The 25042-nt window shown below is 34.9% G+C and overlaps 3 protein-coding genes and 1 pseudogene across 4 annotated transcripts; all 4 read right to left on the reverse strand.

The window, feature by feature from the left end:
- Positions 1-709: 709 nt before the first annotated feature.
- LOC137822380 (uncharacterized) lies at positions 710-3365 on the reverse strand (annotated as a pseudogene).
- Positions 3366-4317: 952 nt separating this feature from the next.
- Positions 4318-9250, reverse strand: LOC137820280 (uncharacterized). Its single transcript, XM_068624265.2, has 10 exons — positions 9069-9250; positions 7834-8843; positions 6295-6379; positions 6075-6170; positions 5834-5986; positions 5624-5731; positions 5377-5496; positions 5024-5149; positions 4671-4754; positions 4318-4575 (listed from the first exon to the last, which is right to left on the reverse strand). The coding sequence occupies exons 2-10, from the start codon at positions 8820-8822 to the stop codon at positions 4450-4452; spliced, it is 1887 nt and encodes a 628-aa protein (XP_068480366.1). The 5' UTR covers positions 8823-8843; positions 9069-9250; the 3' UTR covers positions 4318-4449.
- A 2794-nt stretch (positions 9251-12044) lies between these two features.
- On the reverse strand, positions 12045-14532 carry PUP5 (purine permease 5). 2 transcript variants are annotated; one of them, XM_068626010.2, is made up of 2 exons: positions 14255-14532; positions 12045-13323 (listed from the first exon to the last, which is right to left on the reverse strand). In XM_068626010.2, exons 1-2 carry the CDS (start codon positions 14277-14279, stop codon positions 12233-12235), a joined length of 1116 nt encoding a protein of 371 aa, XP_068482111.1. In that variant the 5' UTR covers positions 14280-14532; the 3' UTR covers positions 12045-12232. The 2 variants fall into 2 exon arrangements, with proteins under 2 accessions (XP_068482111.1, XP_090150967.1); XM_090294841.1 differs by having other exon boundaries at positions 14195-14331.
- Positions 14533-16136: 1604 nt separating this feature from the next.
- On the reverse strand, positions 16137-24395 carry LOC137821237 (AUGMIN subunit 8). Its single transcript, XM_068625737.2, has 7 exons — positions 23823-24395; positions 22319-23732; positions 22121-22240; positions 21552-21671; positions 21382-21471; positions 20947-21054; positions 16137-16723 (listed from the first exon to the last, which is right to left on the reverse strand). The coding sequence occupies exons 2-7, from the start codon at positions 23621-23623 to the stop codon at positions 16658-16660; spliced, it is 1809 nt and encodes a 602-aa protein (XP_068481838.1). The 5' UTR covers positions 23624-23732; positions 23823-24395; the 3' UTR covers positions 16137-16657.
- Between the last annotated feature and the right edge of the window lie 647 nt (positions 24396-25042).

Here is a 25042-nt window from a genome sequence, read left to right on the forward strand (position 1 = left end):
GCTGAGGCTCCCGGTGCACATGTCTTTGATCAAAGGTGGTTGCAGTTTGATCACCACGTGGTGATAGGTTTGAGAGTTGCTTCTAGTCCATCTGCATGTGTTCCTAAGTACATGTCTTGGTTTAAGACGGTATCACACCCATACATTCGTAGAGGTGAACTTGGAGATCGACCCAGTGTTGTACCACGTCGTCGCCTTCGTAGTCCAAATGCTGAGCAGGCAGGTCATTCGTCTCAAGATGAGCGTGCACATGCGGTAAGTTCTTTTTATTGTTATGTGATTAAACAATATATTTAACAAGTTTAATTTATTTTGAAATTGGTGCATGGTATATTTAGGCGCATTGTCAGTATCCTCCAGCGCATGATAGATTGTCGTCAGGTCACTGAAGGTACTGACGCATATGAGAGTACGGAGGCAGCGCTGCAGTTAGCCCGGAGTGTGACAGATGACGGGGCAGTCTACACGAGACGATCACGTAATGTTCGTGGACGTCGTTGATATTTTTTTTATTACATGATTGTAATGATAGTAACTTTGTATGTGTACAATATGGTTTAATTAATTTATGTTATAGTGTTTGTTATTTTATTTTTTATCTGACATAAATGCGAATAAATTATGAATCGAAATTGAAGTAATAAATTATGAATCAGAACTTAAGTAATAAATTATGCATCAGAAACCGACATAATAAATTATGTTTACATCAATCGTCTCCAAGGTTCACATATGTCGGGCTAATACTGATTAATTGGGTAAAAGATTGCATCCGAGCAATGTAATATGATGACCATAACCTTGCCTCTGGGTAACAATGTGTACACCATAAAATGTCAGCGATAGGTATGGGACAATCATCAAGCAATTTTACCTGCACCACAAATGGAAATTAGCAAACAAAGGAATATATATATATATATATATATTTATATATATAATGTGTTGAGTAATAACCTTACTTGTACAAAGTGTGAATCATACACATGACCAATACATAGTAATCGGTGTAGACTAGCATCGGCAGGGGGTGCAGTACGCAATGGAAAAATAGTAATATTTTGTTTCAATGACAAACAAACTAAGATAATATTGTATATGCTTGCTATTAAGTATCCCATATTCGGTATTGTCATCCATTTTTCAACACTAGCCTGCAAAATGCAATAATGAAATTAGATTGCATACAAGTTCAATTAATTATGAATATGGACTTACCACTGACAACTCATCCACTAGTAAGGACCTCTTGATATCTTCTACTAGTTGATGACCACTTAACAATGTTGCGTATTCTTCACGCCACTGAGATATTTCTTTGAATAAATCCATTATGATGAGTGGCCATGACTCACAATGAGGCAATAGCACGAAACCCACAATGTCCATCAGCTTTAACATCTATTACATCCAAAATATAAGGGTGACATTTCGGATGAAATTGATCAAGCATGGGAATTGAATTGATCTCAATAGCATGAACCTTAACCTTTCCCTTACAAGTCTTCAAAGATGATGAACTATCATTTACAAAATGGATGCGATCTACATGCTCTAAATATGAAGGGGTGCATTTTGTAGTCCTCTGAAATTTATTTCCTTGACTCTTTTGAGATCCTTTTGTCTTAACTACATTAAGTGGTGCATTAACAAATTTGTCCAACACTTGACAAACTTTTCTTTGTGCGGAATAATCCAAGTGTTCTTCACATATTCAAAAAGTAATGGCCACGGTGAACAAATAGTTTCAAAATTTTTCACAAACTCATCAAATTTACCAATCTCTGTACAGTCAATGATAGTCTTCCATGAATCCATCACAACTTCCCAAGCCTCGACAGAATTTACCAACATTTTACACTTTGCTTTAATATTCTTATTGATGTGAAACCGACAAAGAAGATTTCTTGTTTTAGGAAACACAATATTGATGGCATTCATCAAAGCAAGATCTTTATCACAAACAATGACTTCAGGCCCCACATGTGATGTCAAAAGTGACCCTCTAAATTTTTGTAATGCCCATATGAAGTTCTTTTCTTTCTCGCTAGATAAGAATGCAAAACCAGCAGAAAGGACAAACCTGTACAAGTTACACCAACAATCTCAAGCAAAGGCAGTCGATATTTGTTTGTTTTGTAAGTTGTATCCATTAAGAATACAATGTTAAATGCATTCAAGAGTTTCACAGCATCAGGATGAGTCCAAAAAATATCACTATCAATATTTGAAGACTCATGACACGTACTCTAGTGAAGATAGTTGTCACGGTCTAACAACATCATTAACTGTTGTAATTCAGTTCTTGGTCCTCTAACTGATCTCTTCTACGAGTATCTTGCATTGTATATTTGCTTTATTGTTGTCATATTATCCTCATTATTCTCCTTCAAAGTACGTAGAATGTTACCTGGCTTAACCATGCTTTTAGTCATATCAACAAGCATTGAATGTTCATTCGTTTTTAATCTGCCTGCATATGGATGACCAACTAAGGTATCATACAAATCATGATTATGAGTACCACATATTACCTTAAGTACCCAACCTTGACCATTTCCAATAGGTTTACCTCGCAATTTAAAAGGACATTCACATTTTCGAGTACCGGTTACACTAACCTCCAAACCATCTTTATACTTTCTGTAACTACCCCCCCTTTCACAGCCTAACAAGACATATGTCTTTCTCCCTTGCTTACCATTTGCTATGTCAGACCTAATAATGACAATAACAAAACCAAGTCCATAACCAACCCTACGGACTCATTCAAGTAAGTCTTCTCGCAAAGGAAACACCTACACAAAGTTATTCTAACAATATTACAAAATCACTTCTTCAAATTATAATGCAATAAACATAAATGAAATGAAATTTTATTCACCTCATATGTTGTAAAATGGATACCATAGTCCCCTTCAAACAATCCATGTTGATGCACAAAATTCATTAATTCTTCCATACTTACACCTTTATTCATAAAACATAAATTTTTATTTTATTATAATTTCCATAAATTCTCATATGCAAAACAAAAATATCATAAGATTTTGTAATTGACAACTTGACTTCCGGATTGTATAATCCATAAGTCAAATTTTAACAGCATAATGAATTCTGGATTACGTAATCCATAAGTCATTTCAGGTGACTTCCGAATTGTATAATCCATAAGTCAAAATTTTCACAGCAAAATGACTACCGGATTATGTAATTCGTAAGTCATGTTTGATGTTCCAAATGTCTTCCGAATTGTGTAATGCGTAATTGAAATTCATATAGCAAAATGAGTACCGGACTACGTAATACGCAAGACATATTGAAAGTTCTAAAATCACTTCCAGATTGTGTAATCCATAGTTCATTTGGTACCGGATTACACAATCTAGAAATATGACTTTGGCAAATTCTAGATCCGGTATGCACAAAAGTTATCTAATCTGAAACGCTTTACTTAAGCAGCGGATTATGTGATCCGTGGATCCACCGGATTAACTAATGCGGAAATATTTATTTAAGGCAGAAGAATGAGAATGTACCTCACCAACGGTGCCAATGCCAATACCACCTACCACCGTGCACCACCTCAACCACCTTCTCAAGCACCACCTCCAACACCACTTCAAGGACCACCACCACTCAAGCTCCAGATGCACCCCAACACACGAAGTAACTTCCTTTTTCTCACTAGCAGACAAACAATATTTTCATTTTTATCTTTTTACTGAAGGATAATTTTGGTATTTTTAAACTTTATGGAGGTGCCCGAAGAAATCATGGAGGTGCAGGAAGAAGCTGTCTAAAAACCCCATAACCGAAACCCTCAAATGTTACCCCGTTTAAACTCAAATTGACCTTTGCTTTTTTCATCCTTTAATTACTAATTACACCTCATTAAGAGAACTATCATTTACATTCCAGACATTCAGTTCTGTCTTCTGAAAAGTTTGTACGAAAATTCTGTTTCAGAAAGTTCATTCTAGAATCTATTTTTTCATCTATTTCACATGTCCTAAAAAACTTGTATAAAACATTCTATTTCAGAAATCATGTTATATAAATTTCAGAAAACTTATTCTAAAAACTTTCCAAGCCAGGAAATCCAGAAATTGCTTTTATTAAATTTAATATAGTTTTTTTTTAAATTATGAGGGCACAAGAAGAAAAAGCCCTCAAATTTTAATTCGTTTGAACCCATAATTAGCCGTTTTTTCGGATTGTTCATGGTTCGGTCTATTCTCGGGTTTTTTCTCACCCCTACCCAAAAGCAAGGGCAATTACTGACCAAATATAACCTTAATCTAAACAAACGACACATCAAAAGTCAAAGCCACTTAGTTTTTTCCTCACAAAGTAACAGGATCAACGAGATTAACGAGTTCCTCAACAAACAGAAACACACTACAGGTATACATGATTTCAAGGGAAAATAAACAACTTTGTGCCCCCTCATTTAAGAAGAGTCTTCACAATTGATTTGACATTGAGTTTCTTGAGGTCAGTGTAAGACTGTCCACAGCCCACAAACATAACAGGAGCTCCAGAAATGTAAACCATTGAAAGTGCAGCTCCTACCTGAAAAAGGAAACCATGGTAAACAATATTATTACTACCATGTCATGTCAATCAAAAATTCATACTTTCTTCAAAAAAAACTTGAATTCATGTACCTTGTCATCAATGGTGTCAAACTTGGTGAGCAAGATTCCATCAATCAATCTTGGGTTAGGTGATGTTGCGAGGTCCGCTAATTTCTGAGGTGACATGAAACAGTTGGGGTTAAATATAGAAACAAAATAGAATTTAATTTTAATATATTGTCAATATATCTTTACACAGTTAAACAATTATAAATCATCTTAAATTTGGTTATTATATAAGACAATACTTTAAATTTTCAATTGTGTAGTTCGATTGGGTTGACAGTGTAAAATATCTTTGCACTGTCATTATAGTCTAGTTAAATCATAAAGGTAAGAGAAGAAAAAGCTTTAGCTGGGTAAGAGCAAATATAGAACTAAACCTGATTGAACTTTGAAAGCTGATCAACTGCGTCATTACCAACCAGTGCTTCTCCAACAAATAGAACTAGATCTGGATTGTTAAGGTAGATGAGTTTTGACAGTGCTCTCATAAGTGGTTCATTATCCTGAAACCAGCTGCCACGGTCAGATGAACAGAAAAAACATTCAAATAAATAAACACCATCCTATATAATGTTTATGGTTCCATCATCCATCTCACTAAAAGAAAAGAACAAAAACAGGCATGTCGGTTTTGGAGTTTCGTAGCATTTGTATGCCAGCGATCTTCATATACATGACCCAAAAATCTGATAAATCAGATTCGTGACCAAAATAATAACTACATCAGTACCTGCATACGACCAGCCGTATCAACAAGAACCACATCTGAACCATTTTGCGAAGCTTCTTGAATTGCTTCTTTTGCAACAACGGCAGGATCTTTCTCGTACCCCTTCTCATATATAGGTATCTGAAACAAGGAACTTGTAAGAAGATATGCATGCCTCTACTAAAGAACTTTGCCATGAACTAGGAAAATTAAGAATATGAAGGTTATAGAACTACATCAATCTTTAAGCAGTAAAATTGACATGAACCTGAAGTCTCCGAGCATGGGTCCGCAGCTGTTCAACAGCCCCTGATCGAAATGTGTCACAGGCAGCCATCATGACACTGACCTTGTGCTGCAGAAGCCAATAAGCAACCTACAACGCGACACACAATAAATCACCGTAATTCCAGTAAAAAAAGGAATGCCCTATATATGGAAACTCAATCATATTGAGAAACAATATGATTCACTCCACCTTAGCTAGATTAGTAGATTTTCCAACACCATTAACACCAACAAATACAACAACATATGGTTTCCTTTGCTCTTTGGCAGCATGCACATCCCTCAGTATATCAATAGAACGTCTAGGAGTTAAAATTCGAACAAGAGCTTCTTCCATTGCCGCCTACAGAAGTATTTTTGAGTATATAATTAGTATGAATGTTAAGTAAAGGCAGCAACACATGCATATATGAAAGACCATAGAAACCAACATGCACTGTTGAAGATATCCTTGTAAATGAAGCCAGCTTTTTGCCTTCAAGGCTTGCTGCAACTGATTCACAGAGTTTCTCAGCTATCTCCTCAGCCTACAAGAGACATAGAATGCAAACAGTCTTGGCTAAGTAAAGAACCCAACAGATAACCATTAAGATATACAGAGGAAAAAGAAAAGAAAAATAATTCTGTTGAATGTTGAGTAGAAATACGTGCCACATTCTTGGTCATGAGCCTATCCTTTAGAGCTTTCAAAGCTGGTTCTAAGTCCGATTTCTCCAAATTTGCCTTCCCTGCAATACTGCACACGGGGATATGTGAAAATATTCTAATTAGTCATTTTAGAGAAATGATGGAAATACAAGATAAAAGTGTAAAAAGTAAACAAGAAGTTTTTACTTTAGTCCGTCAAGGACAGAAGCTGTGTTGGCTTTTATGTTTTAAAATATACTTTAGAAGGGGATAAGAGATGTATTATGTGGAGGAGCTACAACAATATTTTATTAATGGGCTCTATATATAGAGAACAAACATGTAACAAAAAAGCAAATTCTAACTATCACAATCTTAACTTCCTAAATCTAGGCAATAACCTAATATCTTTCCCTTTATCTATCAATATTTTAAAAGTTGAAACATAAAAATTAAACTCCTAAAAACTAACTTGTTTAAATTCAAATTACAGATATTTAAGCATATATTTTCCTTTCCTTAATATATAAGGGAATTTGAATTTCAACTTAAAAATTTGATTCTCCTCTTTTTAGTTTTCTTCATTTCTTTTGTTGGCTATTCTTATCATTCTCTTTCTTGAATGAGACCACATCTTCATTCAATTTGACCTTCTTTAGAGCATTCCTTCTTTTATCTTCATTGTTTCATGTGGACTCCATGATAGTAACATTGAACCTTTGATTGATGATGAAAGGTGGTTCTTCATCTACATCTTTTCATTATCTTCTTCAAGGTATATGCATCTTCATGCTCTTCCTTTGATTTTATATCTTCTTCATTAGTCGTAAATTCCTCTTTCATTGATTCTAAAGCAAAACTTTTGCCTTTCATATGAACTTTGAACACTGCTAAGTTGTTTGCTTCTTTAATCACACAAATTGTATTCAAAAGACACTTAACAAATTTTTATTAATCTCAAGAACATATAAGACAGAAATTAATTTGAGACCTAGATGACATTTAATTGCAATTGTTCCTAACCTTTCATCTTAATATGTGCTCCACTCCCTATTCTTTAGAAATGACAAATTTATTGAGCTACAATGAATCATGTGGTCTGAACAACAGCAACTTTCAAACTATTTATTTTGTTCCCCTCTTTTACCTCCATTCCTAATTTTTTTGGTAAAGTGATAAAACACCTAATCGCATTACAATTTACAAAGTGAACTAAGAGGATTTCTTGACAATACATGTATATAAAAATGCTAAATCTTCCATGATACTCAGCTGATTTTTCACCAATAAGGTTCCAACTAAAGAAAATTTACAGAAGATAATTCTATTTGCAATGCAATATTGCAGCAAACTAGTAATACTGCACAAACCCATAGTAATATATAGTCACAAATCAATTTTGAGGACTTCAGCATGCGAGAACATATCCATAGATCAATAGAAATATAGCACACACGTTAAACTACAGATCATTCAAGCAAGATACTCAGACACCTTAACAAAAGATAAACAATGACCCTAGGGAAGTAGAAAATACATAAAGAATACACACGATTGCCTTACCTCTGGAACATGGATGAAAACCAACCCTTGTTTTTGGAGTCAGGCTTTCTCTTATTTCCCACATTCTCCTCCTCCTCCTCTTCCTCCTCGCTTTCCGAGCTAATCATCTCTTCTTTATCCATCATACTTTCACCTTGATCTGCAACCACATAATCTATGTTCCTGTTCCCATCCTCAGCAGAATGATCAGTAAAGTCCAATTTTGTTTCCTTAGTAGCAGCTTCATTCCACACCCTATTTTTCTTTATGACTTTTTTGTTTGGCTCAGCCTTTGAGGCCTTTGCAGCCGTATCTACTACTACCTTCTTCCCACCTTTGGTCCTAAGCTTCTGAAGCTTATGTACATCAAAAGCCCCAACATTGGGACTTCCATTCTGTCTACCATTCACATCACTACTATGGTTAGAATCTTTAGCAACAACAAAATTTCCATTGGAGTGCCCATTCTCAGACCTCCGTCCATTGCCATCGTCACCACCGTCTACCCCACCACCATCCTTCGCCGCACCACCACTCTTCTTCTTATTCCCTCCCTCGAATCCCAACTTATTGTTCCCCTGCGCCTGCTTCTTAGCATTCCCAGCAACAGCATTTGGATTCGACCGCTTCAAATCTTCAGCACGGGCCAGAGCCTCCATCTTTAGCTGCCTAAAGGTCTCATCAAAATCAGGGTAAACAGTCCTTTTGGGATCATAGATCTGCGAAAACTCACGCTTCACCATAGCAAGCAGATCTTCCACATACAAGAGGTGAAGAATCCGTTGGTACACAGCCACAAAAACAAGGCCAAGTTCATTGTGGAAGGTCCATTTGAGGGTGTAGGAAGCCCCAGGAGCATCATAATTGTATGATGCCGCACCGGATCGCTCCTCCAAAAGACAGGAACGAATCAAGGTATCTATGGGGGAACCTTTCAGAGCGTTTCCAAGTTCTTTACATGTCCAGAGGATTAACCCTCCTCTTGTAAATATCAGTAACTGCTCTAACATCCTTGATGACTTTCAATTTTCCTGTTCATCAATCAAGTGTAACAAAGAATGAATAACAGGAAAAAAAATAGGATTTTTTCAGGTCCTGAAAAACCTAAAATCTACGACCCGCGAAACACAATCACGGGTAACACATGCCGTGTTCGCTTTCGTTGTCGCGCTGATGATTATTACGTTGGACAAATCGAGAAAACAGAAATTCGATTGAAAAAACAAAGAAAAAACATGGCCGTGAGAGGAAGGTACCTGTTTCTCCGAGCTTGAAGAAACGCGTTCTACTACAAGGATGTGAGAAAATTAAGATACAAAAATAATTTATTAAGTTTTTTTAGTGTATCAAACTACTTTATTAAATTTAATCAAATTATATATAATTTATTGAATTTGGTTCTCTATTATTAAAAAAATTAATTACTTTTTTAATGTTTAGAGCTGAAAATGGAAGGAATGTGCATAATATATTCTTTATAAATATATTATTTTTAAATATGGTAAATAATTAAATATAAAACTAATATTTCTCTAACTTCTAATAATAGTTTTAAATAATAAAAAAAAATATTCTTTATAAATAAGGTATTGAATATTGACTATTAATTTTTGAGTTCACTACTTAATTGTTTGAAATAGCAATTGTCATATAATTATGTTCAATTTTAATTTTGATGGTTTATTGAATATCTCACTGGTGCATAGTTAAAAATTTGAGTTGTTATTTTAAAAATAAATAAGTTCGATAATATATTTATTATAATTGATTTAATAAAGTTTGAACTTTTACAATTGTTTTAGTGAGGTTTAAGAGTTAAGTAAGGTTTACCTTTTGTGACCATTAACATTTATGTGTAATCATTACTTTATTTTTAGGAGAATTTTTAATGCTTTATTAGTGAAGAGTTTTGAAGCCTTCAAAACATCATAACATTTGGACAGTGTGACATGTTATTCTAAAGTGTGACGTTATTGAAAAGTTGAATCATTTCACGTGAAATGCATAAACACTCATTATTTATTTAAATTTTTGCTTAGCTTTTTAAAGTCGTAGGTCAGATGCTCCAAAATTCACTTAAGCACTTGAATAAAATAATTAAGAACTTAGAATCTAATTCTCATCTCAAATTTATAAGTGAGATAGGAACAACTCTTCCAAGGACTTGGAAACTCAAGAAATACAAAACTTTGCAAGACAAATTTTAAAACAAAATGATAAAATTACCTTTTTATCCCTATAGTGATTTAAAAAAAAATTGGTCCCAAGATTTCTTAAAAATGTTCAATTTGGTCCCTTCTTTTAAGTTTTCACCAACAATGTTAATTGTTGATGACGTGGTGCACACAATGCCATTTGTTTGCACACGTGGACTGAACGAAATTTTAGGGTTTGGACTGGACGAAACTGAAGGAAGAAGATTGAGGGAAAGGAAGGCGGAGACGGAGTCAGAGGCGGCAATGGAGGGAAAGGCAGAATTGTATGAAAATGATGGATGAAAAAGATATGATTATTTTTGTATAGAAACTCATCATCAACCAATGCACTAGCAAATGATCATGTAAATTGTTTAAAATGCTATGATTATTTTTGTTCTGTTGTTTAGTGTTCAAATAACAGTCACTCCAAAGTACTAAAAAAAATTAAAACAAGAGAGGAAGAGAACCAGACCCACAACAATACTTAACAAAATAAAAACATAAGAGAGGAAGGAACAACCGCAAGAGAGAGGGATGATGGATGCTAGCGGCGAAGGGCGGCTACTGTGATGAGAGTGCGACAATGAAGAGTGAAACGCTAGCGAAACCGCCACAGTCGCCTCCGCCTCCCTCTCTCAATCTTTTTTCTCCAATTTCAAAATCCTAAAATTTTGTTCAGTCCACGTGTGCAGACCAATGTCACTGTGTGCATCACGTCATCAACAATTAACGTCATTGGTGGAAACTTAACTGAAGAGACCAAATTGAACATTTTTAAGAAACCTTGAGACCTAATTGATATTTTTAAAAACCACTATATTAAATTGAATATTGACCTCAAATGTAGGGACCAAAAATGTAATTATACCAAAAAATTTAAGATATACTAAAAAGTATTGAGTAAAAATGAGTTAAACCGATAGAAATTAGAATTGTGACAAAACTAGATTATGACATAGATAAAGTACAATTTAAAGACTAGAATCTTATGTATAGTAGGATTAAAAAATACAAGAAAAATACACTCAACTAGAGATTAAGATAATCATAAATATATGGGTTAATTTGTCAAACCAAAATACTCATCAATTAATGTTACATCTAAATTTTGGAACATATATTTTGCACATTCCATCAACATTTTTATTTTTCATTTTTACAATTGAATAAGTCGTGGTTATTATTGCTTTTTCTAGTACTTTGTTTTGAAAGATAATTTTATACTAAATTTGATGAGTTAGTTCTATTGTTTGGTGTCAATAAGTCAATTTATCCAAGAGTAAGTTTAAACTTAATTTTTAATCAAAATGTACTACTAATGTTTAAGTAGAAGATTTACCAATAAAAAAAAAGAAAACACAACTAAACATTGACTAAAGAAACAAATTAGACAAGCATTACAAATAATCACCATCAATGATCAACATTGTTAATACAAGTTTCAAAAGATTTAAAGCATAACAATATTTTTTGTTGACCAAAATTCACTTAGAATTAGTGAACCTAATTTTCTAAGGAATAACAACAGAAATTACCAATAGGACAATAACATTATGAAAGAAATATGAATAAAAGATTAGCAACAAAATTTTGTCACAATTTTAAAGACCGAAATTCGCCTAACGATGGATTTCTATAATGAAATTACTAACTTAATCTTACTTCAAAATTGAAGTCATTTATCTTACTAATTGTGAATTAACTATGCTTTGATGACCAAATGATAAGGTTGAACTTGCGTTTTACTTGAATTAGAACTTGTTTTGGATTTTGATTTAATATATATCACAAACAACAATGAACAAAGAAAATAACAATAACATAACCACAATAGACAAACTCATGAAAACTCATACCATCTTATACATTTTCTCACATATTTTCTTTTGTATTGTTATTGACTTGTTCATCTAAAGCACATATATGTCAAATTCCTGTCGAATTGGTGCTCATTATAATCAAACTCGAAAATCGAAGAATAGTTTCCCTTGATAGAACTCAAGCATGAGACTTTCAGAATTTGGTATTAATAGGTTGTGAGAAGAAAATTCGTGATTTATTATGAAGTGTACTTTACAACAATCATGTCCTTTGAATATTTGAAAAGAGAATCTTAAAAAGTGAAAGTTATTTTCAAAGTCAATCAAGCACATCAAGAGTATTACAATATCTAAGGATGTGTACCTTACAACAATCACGTCCTTTAATATCTAAGGAGAACCTTATGGACTGGAATATACTGCTAGATTCTCATGAGCTTTTTCACTCATAGAACTGCCATAGATATATGAGCCAAATCCCCAAATGGTGATCACTAGAGAGAGGATCTTGAAACCACTCATTGGGTCATTCAGCAGTATAACAGCTGCAATGCTTGTTATGGGTGTTCTTACTGCGTTAAGGACACCTGCTAGGACAGTAGAACCCAAGAAAATTACAGCAGTGCCCCCTAAAACCCCCAACTGAAAAGTGATTGCACCCCAAATGACAACAAGAAAATAAGCAGCTCTACCACCTTTGAAAGTGGTAGCCTCATGAGCCATTCCCTGAAAATCACCACTCACAATTAACCCTACAGTGGTAAACAGAAATGCAAATAGAGAAACCATGACTTGCTGTTCCAAGACCACAATGAAGGATCTTCTTCCCAACAACCTCACAAAGACCAGCTCTGAGAGTGCAAATATAAGCCCATGAAGAGCAGATCCCAAAACATCCCATACAAATCCCATGATGTATTCACTGTCAGTAATATTGGCATATCTGTCAGAACTTGAGTCCAAGGCAATGATGGTCAATGCAGCAGTTATGATGAAAACAGCATTTATTATTGAAGCATTCACTTTGTTCTTCACAAGAAAGTATCCAAATAGTGCAGAAAACACAACGGATGATGATGCCACGAGTGAGGCAGTAGATGCAGGGAGGTAAGCATAGGCATAAGCATACATGAGGTTGTCAGCAGCACTCAGGAAACCCAAAATGACATAAGAGAGAATGAGTTTAAGGTTCAAAGGGGTAGGAATGGTTTTACTAATGAAGTATGCAGGAAACAGTATCATAGCAGTTAGGGGCCATCCAGCAACAGCCACCCAAGATATGATCCACTTGCTCTGACCACCATTATCATAATAAACACGAGACAGAATGCTGGAAGCAGGAAATGCAACAAGCATTGCCAAGATGCTGAGAACAAGAACAATCCAATACTGGATTGGCTTTCTTTTGTACACTTCAGTGGTGAAGGTTGTAAATTTGGAAATCTGACCCCGGAGTGAATCTGAGGGAATCGATGCTTCAGCCTCCATACTTTCTAATACATCATACAAAATAACTCAGAGATTGAAGTTTGGATTGATATTTGCAAAGTTAACTTCATTTTTCAAATTGAGTATGCAAAAACAATTATCATTTTACTCACATTTCAAATTAAGTTTCATCACATAACTGAAGCAAAACTCAGTTTGCAATTGGGCCTAACAAAAAATCAAACATAGACAAATTGCTCTCAGAACATCATCTGAGATACTTTTTTTCTTTTGCTGTAATGGTGATAACCTAACTCTATCACCAGTGGCTTAAAGTTTTCATACTCCAGAAATTTGTAATTGCGGATAGACACAGAAGTTCATCCATAAAACAATCAGCAGAATAACTAACTGAGATAATTAATGATTCAAGTATAGATTTGGGAAACCATAATGTTTTTTTCCTCGTACTTTGTCCATAGTTATAACTAATGAAGTATGCATACTGTTTTCTGGGGAAAGTGGGGATAGGGTAGTAAGAGAATGTGCAACAACCCCCACAATGGCTAAAGAGAAGAACCAAAAGTCTGAAAACTAAGTCTCACAAACAGTGCAACAACAGGATCTCATTTCTATACCTGCATATTATTTCCAATTTTCCACAATCCCCTCAGTTCAAGTGATGGATGGGCTAACAAACCAGGAATTTCACTAATCCCGTCAAAGTTAAAGATGATATGAAACCTAATTATCATTGCTCTCAAGAAAATACTAAATTTCAGACAAAAAGAATTCCGGAGAAAATAAAACCCTTCAATACCAGTACCAGGGTCTGCGGTAAAATTGCAACTTCCTCAAAATTATGCAGAAAATAAAGGCAAAATATGAAAAATAAAACAATTTTCTTGTTGTTACAAAAGAAAGAAAAGAACTTACCAACTCAGTGTTACGAGGGACATAAAAAAAGTGAAATTAACAGAGAACTTAGAGACAAACCAGGTCGAAGCAGTGGCACAGACATAACGGCGCCGACCCTCGGAACTCCTAAAAAACAGGGGGCACACGTGTGCCTAATGTCGGAATCACTCTTCCATTATAGAAAATATAAAACTTCACTGAGCGGCGAATGATTTTTGGAATGTTCTACAGAGCTGACTTTTCCACCAGCATTGTGAACCGTTAGATACATCAAATGGATTCCTGTAAAAAGCATCTCCTGAATAAGAAGCTTATTCATGTGTCCCTCTAATCCCCATGCAATTATGTACTTCCCCTTCCCAGTTATTCACCAAAAATAAATTCTAACGGATAAATTAAAAATCATAAAAGATTAAAATGAAATGTGACCCAACTCACGTTACAAAGGCTGCTTCTTCCTGCACCTCCGTACCTTCTTCCCACTCCCATATATTTTTTATATTTCAAAAATACCCTTTATTAATATTCTGATTACATAATTTGGAAGTCTTTTTCTAGATTCAGAATTAGCTTCTGGATTATGTAATCCGGAAGCCTTTTGTGATTAGCTTCCGGATTACATAATCCGGAAGTCTTTTCTACACATAAAATTAGTTTTCAGATTATGTAATCCAGAAACTTCTTTTTCGGAGGAGTGACTAACTTCTGGATTACATAATCCGAAAGTCTTTTCTAAATATGAGATTGACTTCCGAATTATGTAATCCAGAATATATCCGGAATATATAATCCATAGACTTATTTCAAATGCAAAAAAAAGTTCCAGATTTCATAAATCTCAAGAACACTTCCGGATTCAAAAACAGCTTCCGGATTATGTATGAAGGTGGCACAAAAAAGGAGAAAACGGTATTTTTACATTTAGTATGGGGGTGGCAGAAGAAGGTATGGAGGTGTAGGAAGAAAGAGTCCGTTACAAAATCTCTGTCTTTATCTTCTTCTATGGACTTCTTCTATGGGTCAGGTGAAAACTCTACCAAGAAAAATATACATAAGTAGTAATATTAAGGTTTGTACACTAGTTCTGATTTTGTATTTATTGTCTTTTCTTGCTATTTTTTCCAAATGAATTTTGACACTAAAAAAATACAATTTCGTTTGTTTATTATAAGAATCGACAGAAATTTATCTTTTATATTTTGGATAACTAGTTACGATCTTTTTTTTAAAAAAAAAATAAGGAAATTCCACGTGGATTGTGAATTATAGATTAAATTTTTTTTATAATATATAATTGGGTGTAAACTTATAAGTAAATTTTTGTAAAATTGAGTTACATTTAAAATCCTTTTTTAATAGAAATAATTTTAATTCAAAAATTTCAAAAGAAAAATAATATATGATAGATACTGACTTTAATTGGAATTTGGATTAGAATTTAATTCAAGTTATGCATAACGTGCTTATTCTATTTGTATTTATAATGTTTCTACTTGTATTAAAAGTAAATATAATAATTAATTAATTAATTAATTTCATCATATATTTTATAACTATTTATTTTTATATTAAAGAAATATGCTAAAAAATACAATGTTTATACTTTTAAGATTATATATAATTGAGTGCCAATATAATTGTTTTTGTTAACCATATAATTTTGTTCAATTATTATGTATTAAAAAATTGTTAACAAATTCTTTAATCTTATATTTTACAATTTTAATTTTCATATTTCACAAACTTTTAGTAAAGTTTTAGTCAAAATAATATATAAAGACAAGAAAACTTATAGTTAACCATTTTTTAAATTATCCCATTACAAAATTATAAATTTATCAAAATGTATAATAAACATATTTAAATCATTTTTAAATCAATATTTATGCTGCTTAAATATATTAGAAGTACAATTTATTTTGAATAAAAAAATGGTACAGATTTACTCTCACATACTTAATATATTCATCGTATACATGAATGATATTAATAATATTAAACATTGCACTTTCACAATTTTTGTATTCATTATCTACAACCAATTGTTCTTATTAACTGGCATTTTACAGTTTAATATGTAAAAGCCAATCTGTGAAATTTATAACTTCCCAGCCATGCTGAGAAACTTGTGCTATAAAATTACAAAGCTATTGATAAATATGATAATAACAGCAAAACGTAAATTTGGATGATATTTTGCTCCATTGCTTTTCATTTTCTTTTCCTTAGCCTGCTAAAAAAAATTACAAGTTGAAACCTATGGCCTCTAGTATTGGGGAAAAAGAAGAAAAAAAAGGGGCAATAAAACTATCGTTCCAGCATATTTAACCGGAAAAAGAAAAACCTATTCGAAAATTTACAAAGGTAAAGAACCTGAAGGATTTTAGCTATGGATACTATTGCAGAAGTCATAAGAGATAAGTTATAACTTGTTAGCTTGGCAGCAGGTCAGGTTCGTGCTTGTTTAAATTCCCAAATTGGTTACTTGCTTGTCCCCAAAGCTTGCTTGATTTGCATAAGATGTGTCAAAAGGCTACTTTCCTCAACCTGGTTTTGACAAAATTCATGAGAAAGTAATACCAGGGTGATAATGATAGTGATCAAGAAATGCATTCTATTCTATTTATGCATCAAATGCATGATAAAACATATACAATATCGCCAGACAGAAATAAAAATGAAATATCCAGCTTTCCCTAAGTATCCTTTCAAAAACTTTCAGCTACCTCACAACATATGTTCCTAAGTGGGTTTATCCAAAGAACTTAAAGATTTTGAACGACTTTGACACCATTTTAATAAGTGAGTTTATGTTTAACTTAATTTCACAAAATTGACATTGAAAGATGAGGATTGATCCACCTGTACTATAAATTAACCTTATCTCTTGTCTCTAATCGATGTGTGATCTCCAATTAACGGTGGAACAAAATGAAAATGGTCACGTCGTTAGCTAAAAGAGAATGCTACGTGAAGATTATCCACGAAGGCACACAAAGTTAAAACGTTTACTGGTTGAGTTGAGACAATGGGTGAAGATGAAATTAAATTGGATGTTTAGTGGGAATGAAAAAGACAATAATTTTAAACCTTTAATTTTCATCCTATTTTTCTATTTCCACTCTACCTACTTATTTCTCTCCTCTCTACCAAGCATTCTCTTGGTAATTTAAGAAGCAATGACAAACTGTATGGTTCTCATTGATATAAAAATGAGAGGTAACGGAGGGATAGGCTCCAGCCAGGTCATCAAATCCCTGGACATATATATCCTTCCAAAAGGCATCTTCAGCACACCCGTGCCCCACCATTAATTAATATGCATATTATTCCAGGGCATGTTTTTGTGAAGAATGAGGTAGGTAGTGTAGTCAAAGCAAGAAAACTCCATAATCAAATTTTCACTATTCTTAAAATATGTTGACACCATCAAAGAAAGACAGAACAAATTCAAAACATTAGCAATAGTAAGGAAATCAGAAATGACACTGATTTTGTTAGTTTTTTCATACGATAACCTAGGCGAAAGCTATGTTGCGGTGTAAGGGAAAAGATCAAGCTATAAAGACTATAGAAAACTTCCTTTATTCATTATTCATGAACAATAAATTACAGCAGTTCTTGGGTCAGAATGACGGACCCTTGTTACAATTAAAAACATTGCAAGGAGTGAAAATAAAATAAACACCATTAGATTCTCTCTTGTTTTAAATGAAATCCTTCATCTAATTGGACGTGTGGGGCTAGCATTTGGACCTTGTAATAGAGCAAGCATTTCATCCTCAAAGTGGGAAGAATGGGTCGGTGGAAAAGAGGGAGTCTAGGGCAAGGAAGAAAAAGAGGGCATGCGTTATCAAGTTAGTGGAGCAGCACATGAAGTAGGTAGACAACTGCGAAGTGAGAGAATGGATGTGTAAGGTGGACTACAACTAGTGTGGGGGTATACGGTGTGTAGTGAAAGGTTGCACTAGGCGATGCCATAATAGAGGCGTTAGGGAACTTAAAGAGGTAGGTGAGCTAGGGTTGTGGTGATTTGAAGCATTTGAGAGACTTGTGGTTCTCAAGGGGGGAGAGAGGTAATTTATGGGTTTGGTCCTTTGAAATGGCGAAGGAGGGATACATGGAAGACGGGGTGGACATAGGAGGATGGTGGAAGAGGAGATCAAATGTGGTTGGGGCAGGGCATCCATATAGTGCTTGGAATAGTGAGATGTCAATGGGAGAGTGGTAAGAAATATTATGTCGAAGTTTAGTGGGTGGAGAAACCAATACAATTGACAAGGTTAGTCTTTGAAACAGCAACACAAATAAGCTTCGAGATCGTGGTTGTGTGTGGACTTCGATTTGGCAATTTGCTTACGAGTCATAGGAGGAATAGAACTTGAGAGTTGTTTCTTGAGCTTTGAGCAAGGCAGAACAGAAGGAGCTGATGAAGATTAGGTCACATCCAAAACAATTAATTTGGGGGTCCCATGGAGGCATCAAATTTCCACCAAGTGAACGTACTTGATCAAATGGTTGCAAATGACCCAAATAACAATGTGGTCGACTGAATAGGGAGTGTTTGTATCAAAATCCAAAGCTAAATCTTCCCAAATCTAAGCTGGGGTGGGAATAGGCTGAAGTAAGCAAGTTTGTTTTATGGGCAGGTACTTGGTTGGTTGACAAATCATGCACTATTGGAGGAAGGTTTTGATATCCTTGGTCCAACCTAACCAATAAAAGGAAGCGCTTAACATTGGAGTGGCCAGCGGTTGGGACGAAATGAAACTTGTGGATAATGCTAGGATGAAAATCCCAATATACAGGTTCCAAAATGCGATTGTTGAAAAACAATATTCACTGTCTAACAACAAAAATTGTTGGGGAAGGGGGTTAGTCATGCATACTTGGATGACTTGTTGACCATTTGGTGTTACGTAGTACGCTCGAAGTTCTTGGGAAAGGCGAGGAACAATGGAAGAGAGGACGTGGAGCAATGATAGTGTTAGAAAGAATTTACTTGCTACCACGTTGAATTTTGAAGTTTAGTATAGTATTCCAAATTGGGAACCTTCTAATTTAGTTGTCAACTTCTATATATTTTGGAAAGGAAAGTGTTGAGGCTTTGTTGATCAGCGTATATTTTGAAAGGGTGCCCTAAAAAAATATTTATGCCACTTTATAACTACTTTTGTGGTTGCATACATCTCTGAGACATACACGAAGGCTATTTGTGACCAAGGGCACATCTACTTTTTGATACTTGTGGAATAAGGAGAGTGGGTAATCGCGTTGGTTGAGAACAACAATCGATGGCAACAATGTAGGCGTCAGTTTCCAAAACAAAAGGCAGGGCAAAATCTGGCAAAGTGAGAACTAGAAGCGTAGTCATGTGTAGCTTTAATTTTTTGAATGTTGTGTCTCCTTATATATTCCATTGAAATTGACTTGAACGAAGTAAATGAGTGCAGTGAGTAGCCTAGTAGCAAACAAAATGACTTTAGAATCTAGTTGAGACCCAAAAACCCAGATAACCTGGTTCTAACCTATCGGTGATTGCGCTAATCTTGTCAAACCCATATGGGAAATGGCATGGACCAAGTAGTTCATGATATAAGCGAAAAAATGTGCACTTGGACAGTTTGGTAAAATTTTTACGAGTAGATAATAATTGAAAAATCAAGTGCACATAATTTAAATGACCAAAAAAAGTAGGACTGTAGACTATATATCATTAAAGAAAAAAAGTTAACGAGCATAGATAAGGTCTTAAGATGAGGATTTAGAAAGGATAAAAGGCATGACTAAGAATTCATAGTGACCATCTTTGGTGCCAAACATTGGTAGTGTGAAAGTGAATTTGGTGGTAGTTGGAACATAGATCAATCTTAGTAAAAATCAGAGTTAAACCTAACTCATATAATCTTACTTGCAGATACGTTATGAACACTGGTTAACTGGATTTACTATTGGATTTGTTGGAACTTGGAAGATGACATAGGTTCATGTCACCTTGTCTATATTATAATCTCTTTGGTGTTAGACGGTCTAGCACTGCGTTAGACGGTTTTCACTGAAATCATTTTAATTTGATTGCTAAATGATAGCTATCATATGCCACCGAGGAGGTGAATGGGGAGGGGGAGGGGGAAAAAGGTTAAGAGGGAGGCTAAGAGGGATGGAAAGGGAGGAAACATGTTCAAGTAGTAAAGCCATTAAACATCAATGTTAGGTTTTTTGCAAATATACGTGGGTTAGATACCATAATACTCATACCCACCCCGTTAAAAAGTGGATAATTAAATTACCCGTACTCCATTACTCAGGGTATCCATTAAAGGTACTTGTTTCATGTTTGCGGATATCCATAGGTGCAGAATTTTTTGACATCCCTAGACAGGTGGGAGAGACCAAACCATCTCAAATTGTCTAGTACTAGTACTTAACTTTCTTTATGCAATTTATCTCTAATAAGGATTTCAGGATCTGATATCAAACTGATTCAGGCCTACACCTTCAAATATTTAATACAAGCTTAGGTTTTGTTTTTACTTAATTTACTGGTACCTCCTATCAGTACATTAATACGATTCTTAAATCCAGCATAATTTAAAGTTAAATCCCTACACTGAGTAAATAACTTCAAATTTAAATCATTTAATGTACACAGTGATAACTGATGCTTAAACTTGAAAGTTATTTGCAACTAATTTATGGTCATATGTAATATAAGGTTGAGATATTTACGAGCATAACTCATGTTCTAGAAAACATATACCATGACTCACCTGCATTGCTGCTACTGAAGCCATTAGCATTTCACATTCATCGAGCATGGTCTTTTCCAGAACTGCTATGACAGCAACTTCAGAAATTAAACTATTCATTCCCTCAACCTAGCACAGACAAAAATGTAATGGTGTGAGAACCAAGAATAGACCTTGTGATCTGATAATGATAAAAAAAATTACAGTTGGGCCTTTAACAATATTCAATTGCTTAATTTTACAAATTTGGAGATCAAAGGAAGAAAAAGTTAAATATGCAAATTTCAATCACTAAGAAACAGAGGTTTAAATGTAAAAAAACATATTTGCTAGAACAATAGTTGATACACACGTGCTAGGCAGTGATGGAAAATATTGAAGAAGTTAATTTGCTATATTAATCCCCATTGCTGTTAATATATACCATATAAATCCTGTAGAAAACAGCTAACTCACCCGTGAGAGCAAAGAACAGATACCAGATCCCATTGCTTGCATGACATCAACAGCTTGACAGATAGCAACCTTCAAATGCTCAATATCTGCCTGTAAAAGTATAAACCAATGAAGTCATTGTTTCATCTTCAGGTACCAAACAATAAAAAACATCCTGGCAGCATACATACAATTTCTCCCCCAGTTACAGGAAGACGAAGAGTGCTGGCCTCCAAGTCTTCCACAGCTCCAGACAGAGCATCAATATGGTCTCTTTCAAGTACAGCCCAATCATCAAGATAGGTCATCAGCTTCAGTCATTGTCAAAAGGCCCACATTTAAAAATGCATAGCTAAGTCTTGAAATTGGAAATAATTAAAGACGGGGAAAAATAGCAGCATACACTCTAGCAAGTGAAATTGGAATCTCATTATCGTACAATACCAATATCTAATCACAAAGATATATCTTCTGTTTCAGATATTTCTATTCATACTCCTTCCAAAACTCAAAGTTCAACAGAATCAAAAGTTTTAGTTCATAAAAATTAAAACTCATTTAAGAAACAAACAATAATATGAATAACCTTAAATTCGAAAGTATAAGAAATATAACTTCTAAATACAATGACCTTTCTTCTGCTCTGTATATTTGCATTACTTATATTTTCACTAATAATTGTCTCGAATTAAATCATCTACAATGTAGAATCAACGATAAAAGTTGGCATAAAATTAATATATTTCAGGAAAATAATTACTTGATCATTCAAAACAGAATTCAGCTTAAGGTCAAGCTTCAGCTGCTGAAGATTGATCCTCTTCCTGAGCACAGACTCCCACAGGGACAAAGTAGTTATCCATACATTATATAGAGTTTTCTGCACCATTAAATAAGGATTTTTGTAAATCATAGGATATAAGCCATCATATGCAAAGCCGAAGATAGTTATAAATACCTCCACAATTGCATTCTGGAGATAAAGTACAGCCTCAGCTCTAGCATTGGCAAACCTCCATTGCGAGTATCTATTGTAGAGAAGACGTAACTGGTGAGCATCTTCTATGTAGGATGTACCCTTTTTCCCCATTTTAAAATCAGCAATAAAGCTGAGCACTGAAATTGAATTGTTTGATCCAATGGATGAATTGGTTGGCCTAATTCGAGATGGACTGACCCCTCCTCTAGAAGGAGGAGTTGACGGTCTTGACCTAGATGGACTGACACCTCTTGAACTAGAAGAGGATAGCACTGAAGTCTTACTGGGTGAAGACACTCGTGATCCTGGAGTTGACAAGGACTGAGATCTGACTCCAGCAAATGCAAGTGTAGGTGATGTAGCAGATTTGTGAGGTCTTAATTCCCGTGGAGAGCAGTCATCAACTGATCTCATCCCGCTTCCTATTCTACCACTTCCAACAAGTGATAACAGCCTTACAGCATCACTAGAAGACCTTTGCAAGGGTTTACATGATTTATCTGATGTAGACAATCTTCTCAGCGAAGAAACACCAGTTCCCGGAACTGAAGTGTTCAATGCAGCACAATCCAAAGTTGTGTTTAATGAATTAGAGAGTACCTTCCCACCTATCCTACTGGGCCAACGATGATGATCTAACAACCGAGAAGACAAGCTATCAGCTGGCTTTGAATTCTCAGACTGATCAGAAGCGTCCCTCCCTCTAAGAGGACTCCTCTTTCTCTCTGGCGTAGGCTTTCTTGTGGTTGGAGTTTCAGCCTGCTTGTGCGCCACATTTGAAGAGGGACGCAGAGTGCGGTCAGAAGCACTAGCAACCGGCTTCTCTCTCTTGCTAACAGGTATGGAAATGCTATCTGACTGGAAAGAAACACTCAGACTTCGCATTGTGGAAGGCCATAGACTGTCGGGCAAACGGCTACCTGGGAGCCTTCTGGACAACAATTTCCCATCAACAGATGAGTCATTGGTAGGTGTAGAAGGTCTTCGTGCCGTTGGGGAGGGAGGAGTTGAAGGCCTCTTCCTTTCTGCGGAGAGAGACCTCTTTGGAAACAACTGGGAGGTTGATGCAGGTGTGGTTCTTGTAAGGTTTGGTGATGGGCATCTACGAGTACTAGATGGACTAACAGGGGTAGGTGACTTATATCTAGAACTAACTTCCCTTGTTGTTGAGCGCCTGGTGGTGGCTGCATTGTTCTTTTCTGCCAGAACCAACGGTGTTCTTACTCTTGGGCTCTCCGCGGCTTTGCTCTTCCTTGATGCTTGCCCTGATTCACATTCATCCATTCACCCTAACTAACTTTCCCTATTGGACCACATTGATCGAAAATTTCATCAAGCTAACCAGATTCAACAGCCTTGCCAATCAAAGGAGATCCTTTGCGGTGCTGTAAATCTGCCACAAATGCACACAGCTTGAAAGTCAGACACAAAAGGAGAATAATTTAACCGTCAAAAAAGGAAAAGAGAAATGCACAAAGCGCACATCTTTACAGAAACCCAGATCTGTTGGAGAAGCAATTTGAGAATCACGCCCAAGAAACGGAAGTGGGTATGCTTTTCTCATCAGATGAAGCCCAAATCCAGGCAGATCGGGACACGGCAAGTAAAACACAGAGAAGGAAAACAACATTTGGGGTAATGGGTGAGAGAAAGTTGCAGAAACTGCGTGGACGTGCATTTAACGCTTATTATTATCATTAGAGGTTTGTTATAGTTAAACTGCACTAAAGGAGGATTGAAACTGCAATGGAAGGGGGTCCCCTTGGAGATTGGGGATAGTGGTGGGTGGACTAAGATAATGGATACGAGAGAAGAAGTGCATAGGGTAAGGTACAGGCTATAAAAAAATTTCCCCTTTGGTTTATCTCACGAGAGTGGCATGGTGTTGTGTGTGCTGGCAAATGGGTTCACTCCACATAAAAACGCACCATTCTCTGCTCCTTCAACAAACCACTGCGTTTCCGTTAACACACTTTCCCTGAAAAACAAACAAAAATACTAACTGTTTCATCCATGATTTTCCTATAAATTACAGCTCTTTGTTTGTTTGTAGGTTGCGCGCAATTATTATAATTTTCTTAATTTAATAGAAGGCAGGAATCGCAGGTGTTAACGTTCGCGGGAGATGGGTAAAGACATGCATGTCCACGTGCAAGTGGGATCGTTGTCCATCCCTATAAAACTAACTAGATTCCCTTGTACAAATAAACTCATCCATGTCTACCCTTCTATATTTGTAACTCCTTTCAGTATAAATTTTAATTATATAATTTCAATTATAACCAAAGAAAATAATATAAAGAAAATATGTGCATTAAGACAATATTACATATTTAGAGTTTCATCTCTTATTTATATATATAAGTAGAAACATAACATTTTAAAAATACGATTACAAATACGAATACATGTAAGAAGACGAAATACATGTATGAAAACGACGTATAAATTTTATTAAAATATAATTAACATATTCGTAATATATAATAAATTTGCTGATTATTTAATTTAGTTTTATTTTAATTAAATAAATTTTACAATGCAGATTATCATCAATAAGAATAAAAATATAGTATGGAGCACAAATAACATTTTTGTTACTTACATTTTTTATTGATTGAGCTAAATGTCAAATAGATGTCAATCACATTTCTGAAACAATATTTGTCATATGAATAGTATTGTTTGTCATTTCATCTTCGT

This window comes from Phaseolus vulgaris, chromosome 9 (genome assembly GCF_051622355.1).
Source record: "Phaseolus vulgaris cultivar YP4 chromosome 9, ASM5162235v1, whole genome shotgun sequence".
NCBI classification, from domain to species: Eukaryota; Viridiplantae; Streptophyta; class Magnoliopsida; order Fabales; family Fabaceae; genus Phaseolus; species Phaseolus vulgaris.

What these genes read in the sequence shown, in the direction of transcription:
- LOC137820280 (XM_068624265.2), bottom strand. Translation starts at nt 8,822, where the DNA reads ATGTTAGAGCAGTTACTGATATTTACAAGAGGAGGGTTAATCCTCTGG. An exon ending in TTTTCATCCATGTTCCAGAG is followed by an intron (nt 6,380 to 7,833) that starts GTAAGGCAATCG and finishes CCCCGTGTGCAG; the next exon opens with TATTGCAGGGAAGGCAAATT. An exon ending in AATCTACTAATCTAGCTAAG is followed by an intron (nt 5,732 to 5,833) that starts GTGGAGTGAATC and finishes GTCGCGTTGTAG; the next exon opens with GTTGCTTATTGGCTTCTGCA.
- PUP5 (XM_068626010.2), bottom strand. Translation starts at nt 14,279, where the DNA reads ATGTCTGTGCCACTGCTTCGACCTG. An exon ending in TGTGCCACTGCTTCGACCTG is followed by an intron (nt 13,324 to 14,254) that starts GTTTGTCTCTAA and finishes ATGATGTATTAG; the next exon opens with AAAGTATGGAGGCTGAAGCA.
- LOC137821237 (XM_068625737.2), bottom strand. Translation starts at nt 23,623, where the DNA reads ATGGATGAATGTGAATCAGGGCAAGCATCAAGGAAGAGCAAAGCCGCG. An exon ending in CTGTAACTGGGGGAGAAATT is followed by an intron (nt 21,472 to 21,551) that starts GTATGTATGCTG and finishes ATACTTTTACAG; the next exon opens with GCAGATATTGAGCATTTGAA. An exon ending in TCTGTTCTTTGCTCTCACGG is followed by an intron (nt 21,055 to 21,381) that starts GTGAGTTAGCTG and finishes TGTCTGTGCTAG; the next exon opens with GTTGAGGGAATGAATAGTTT.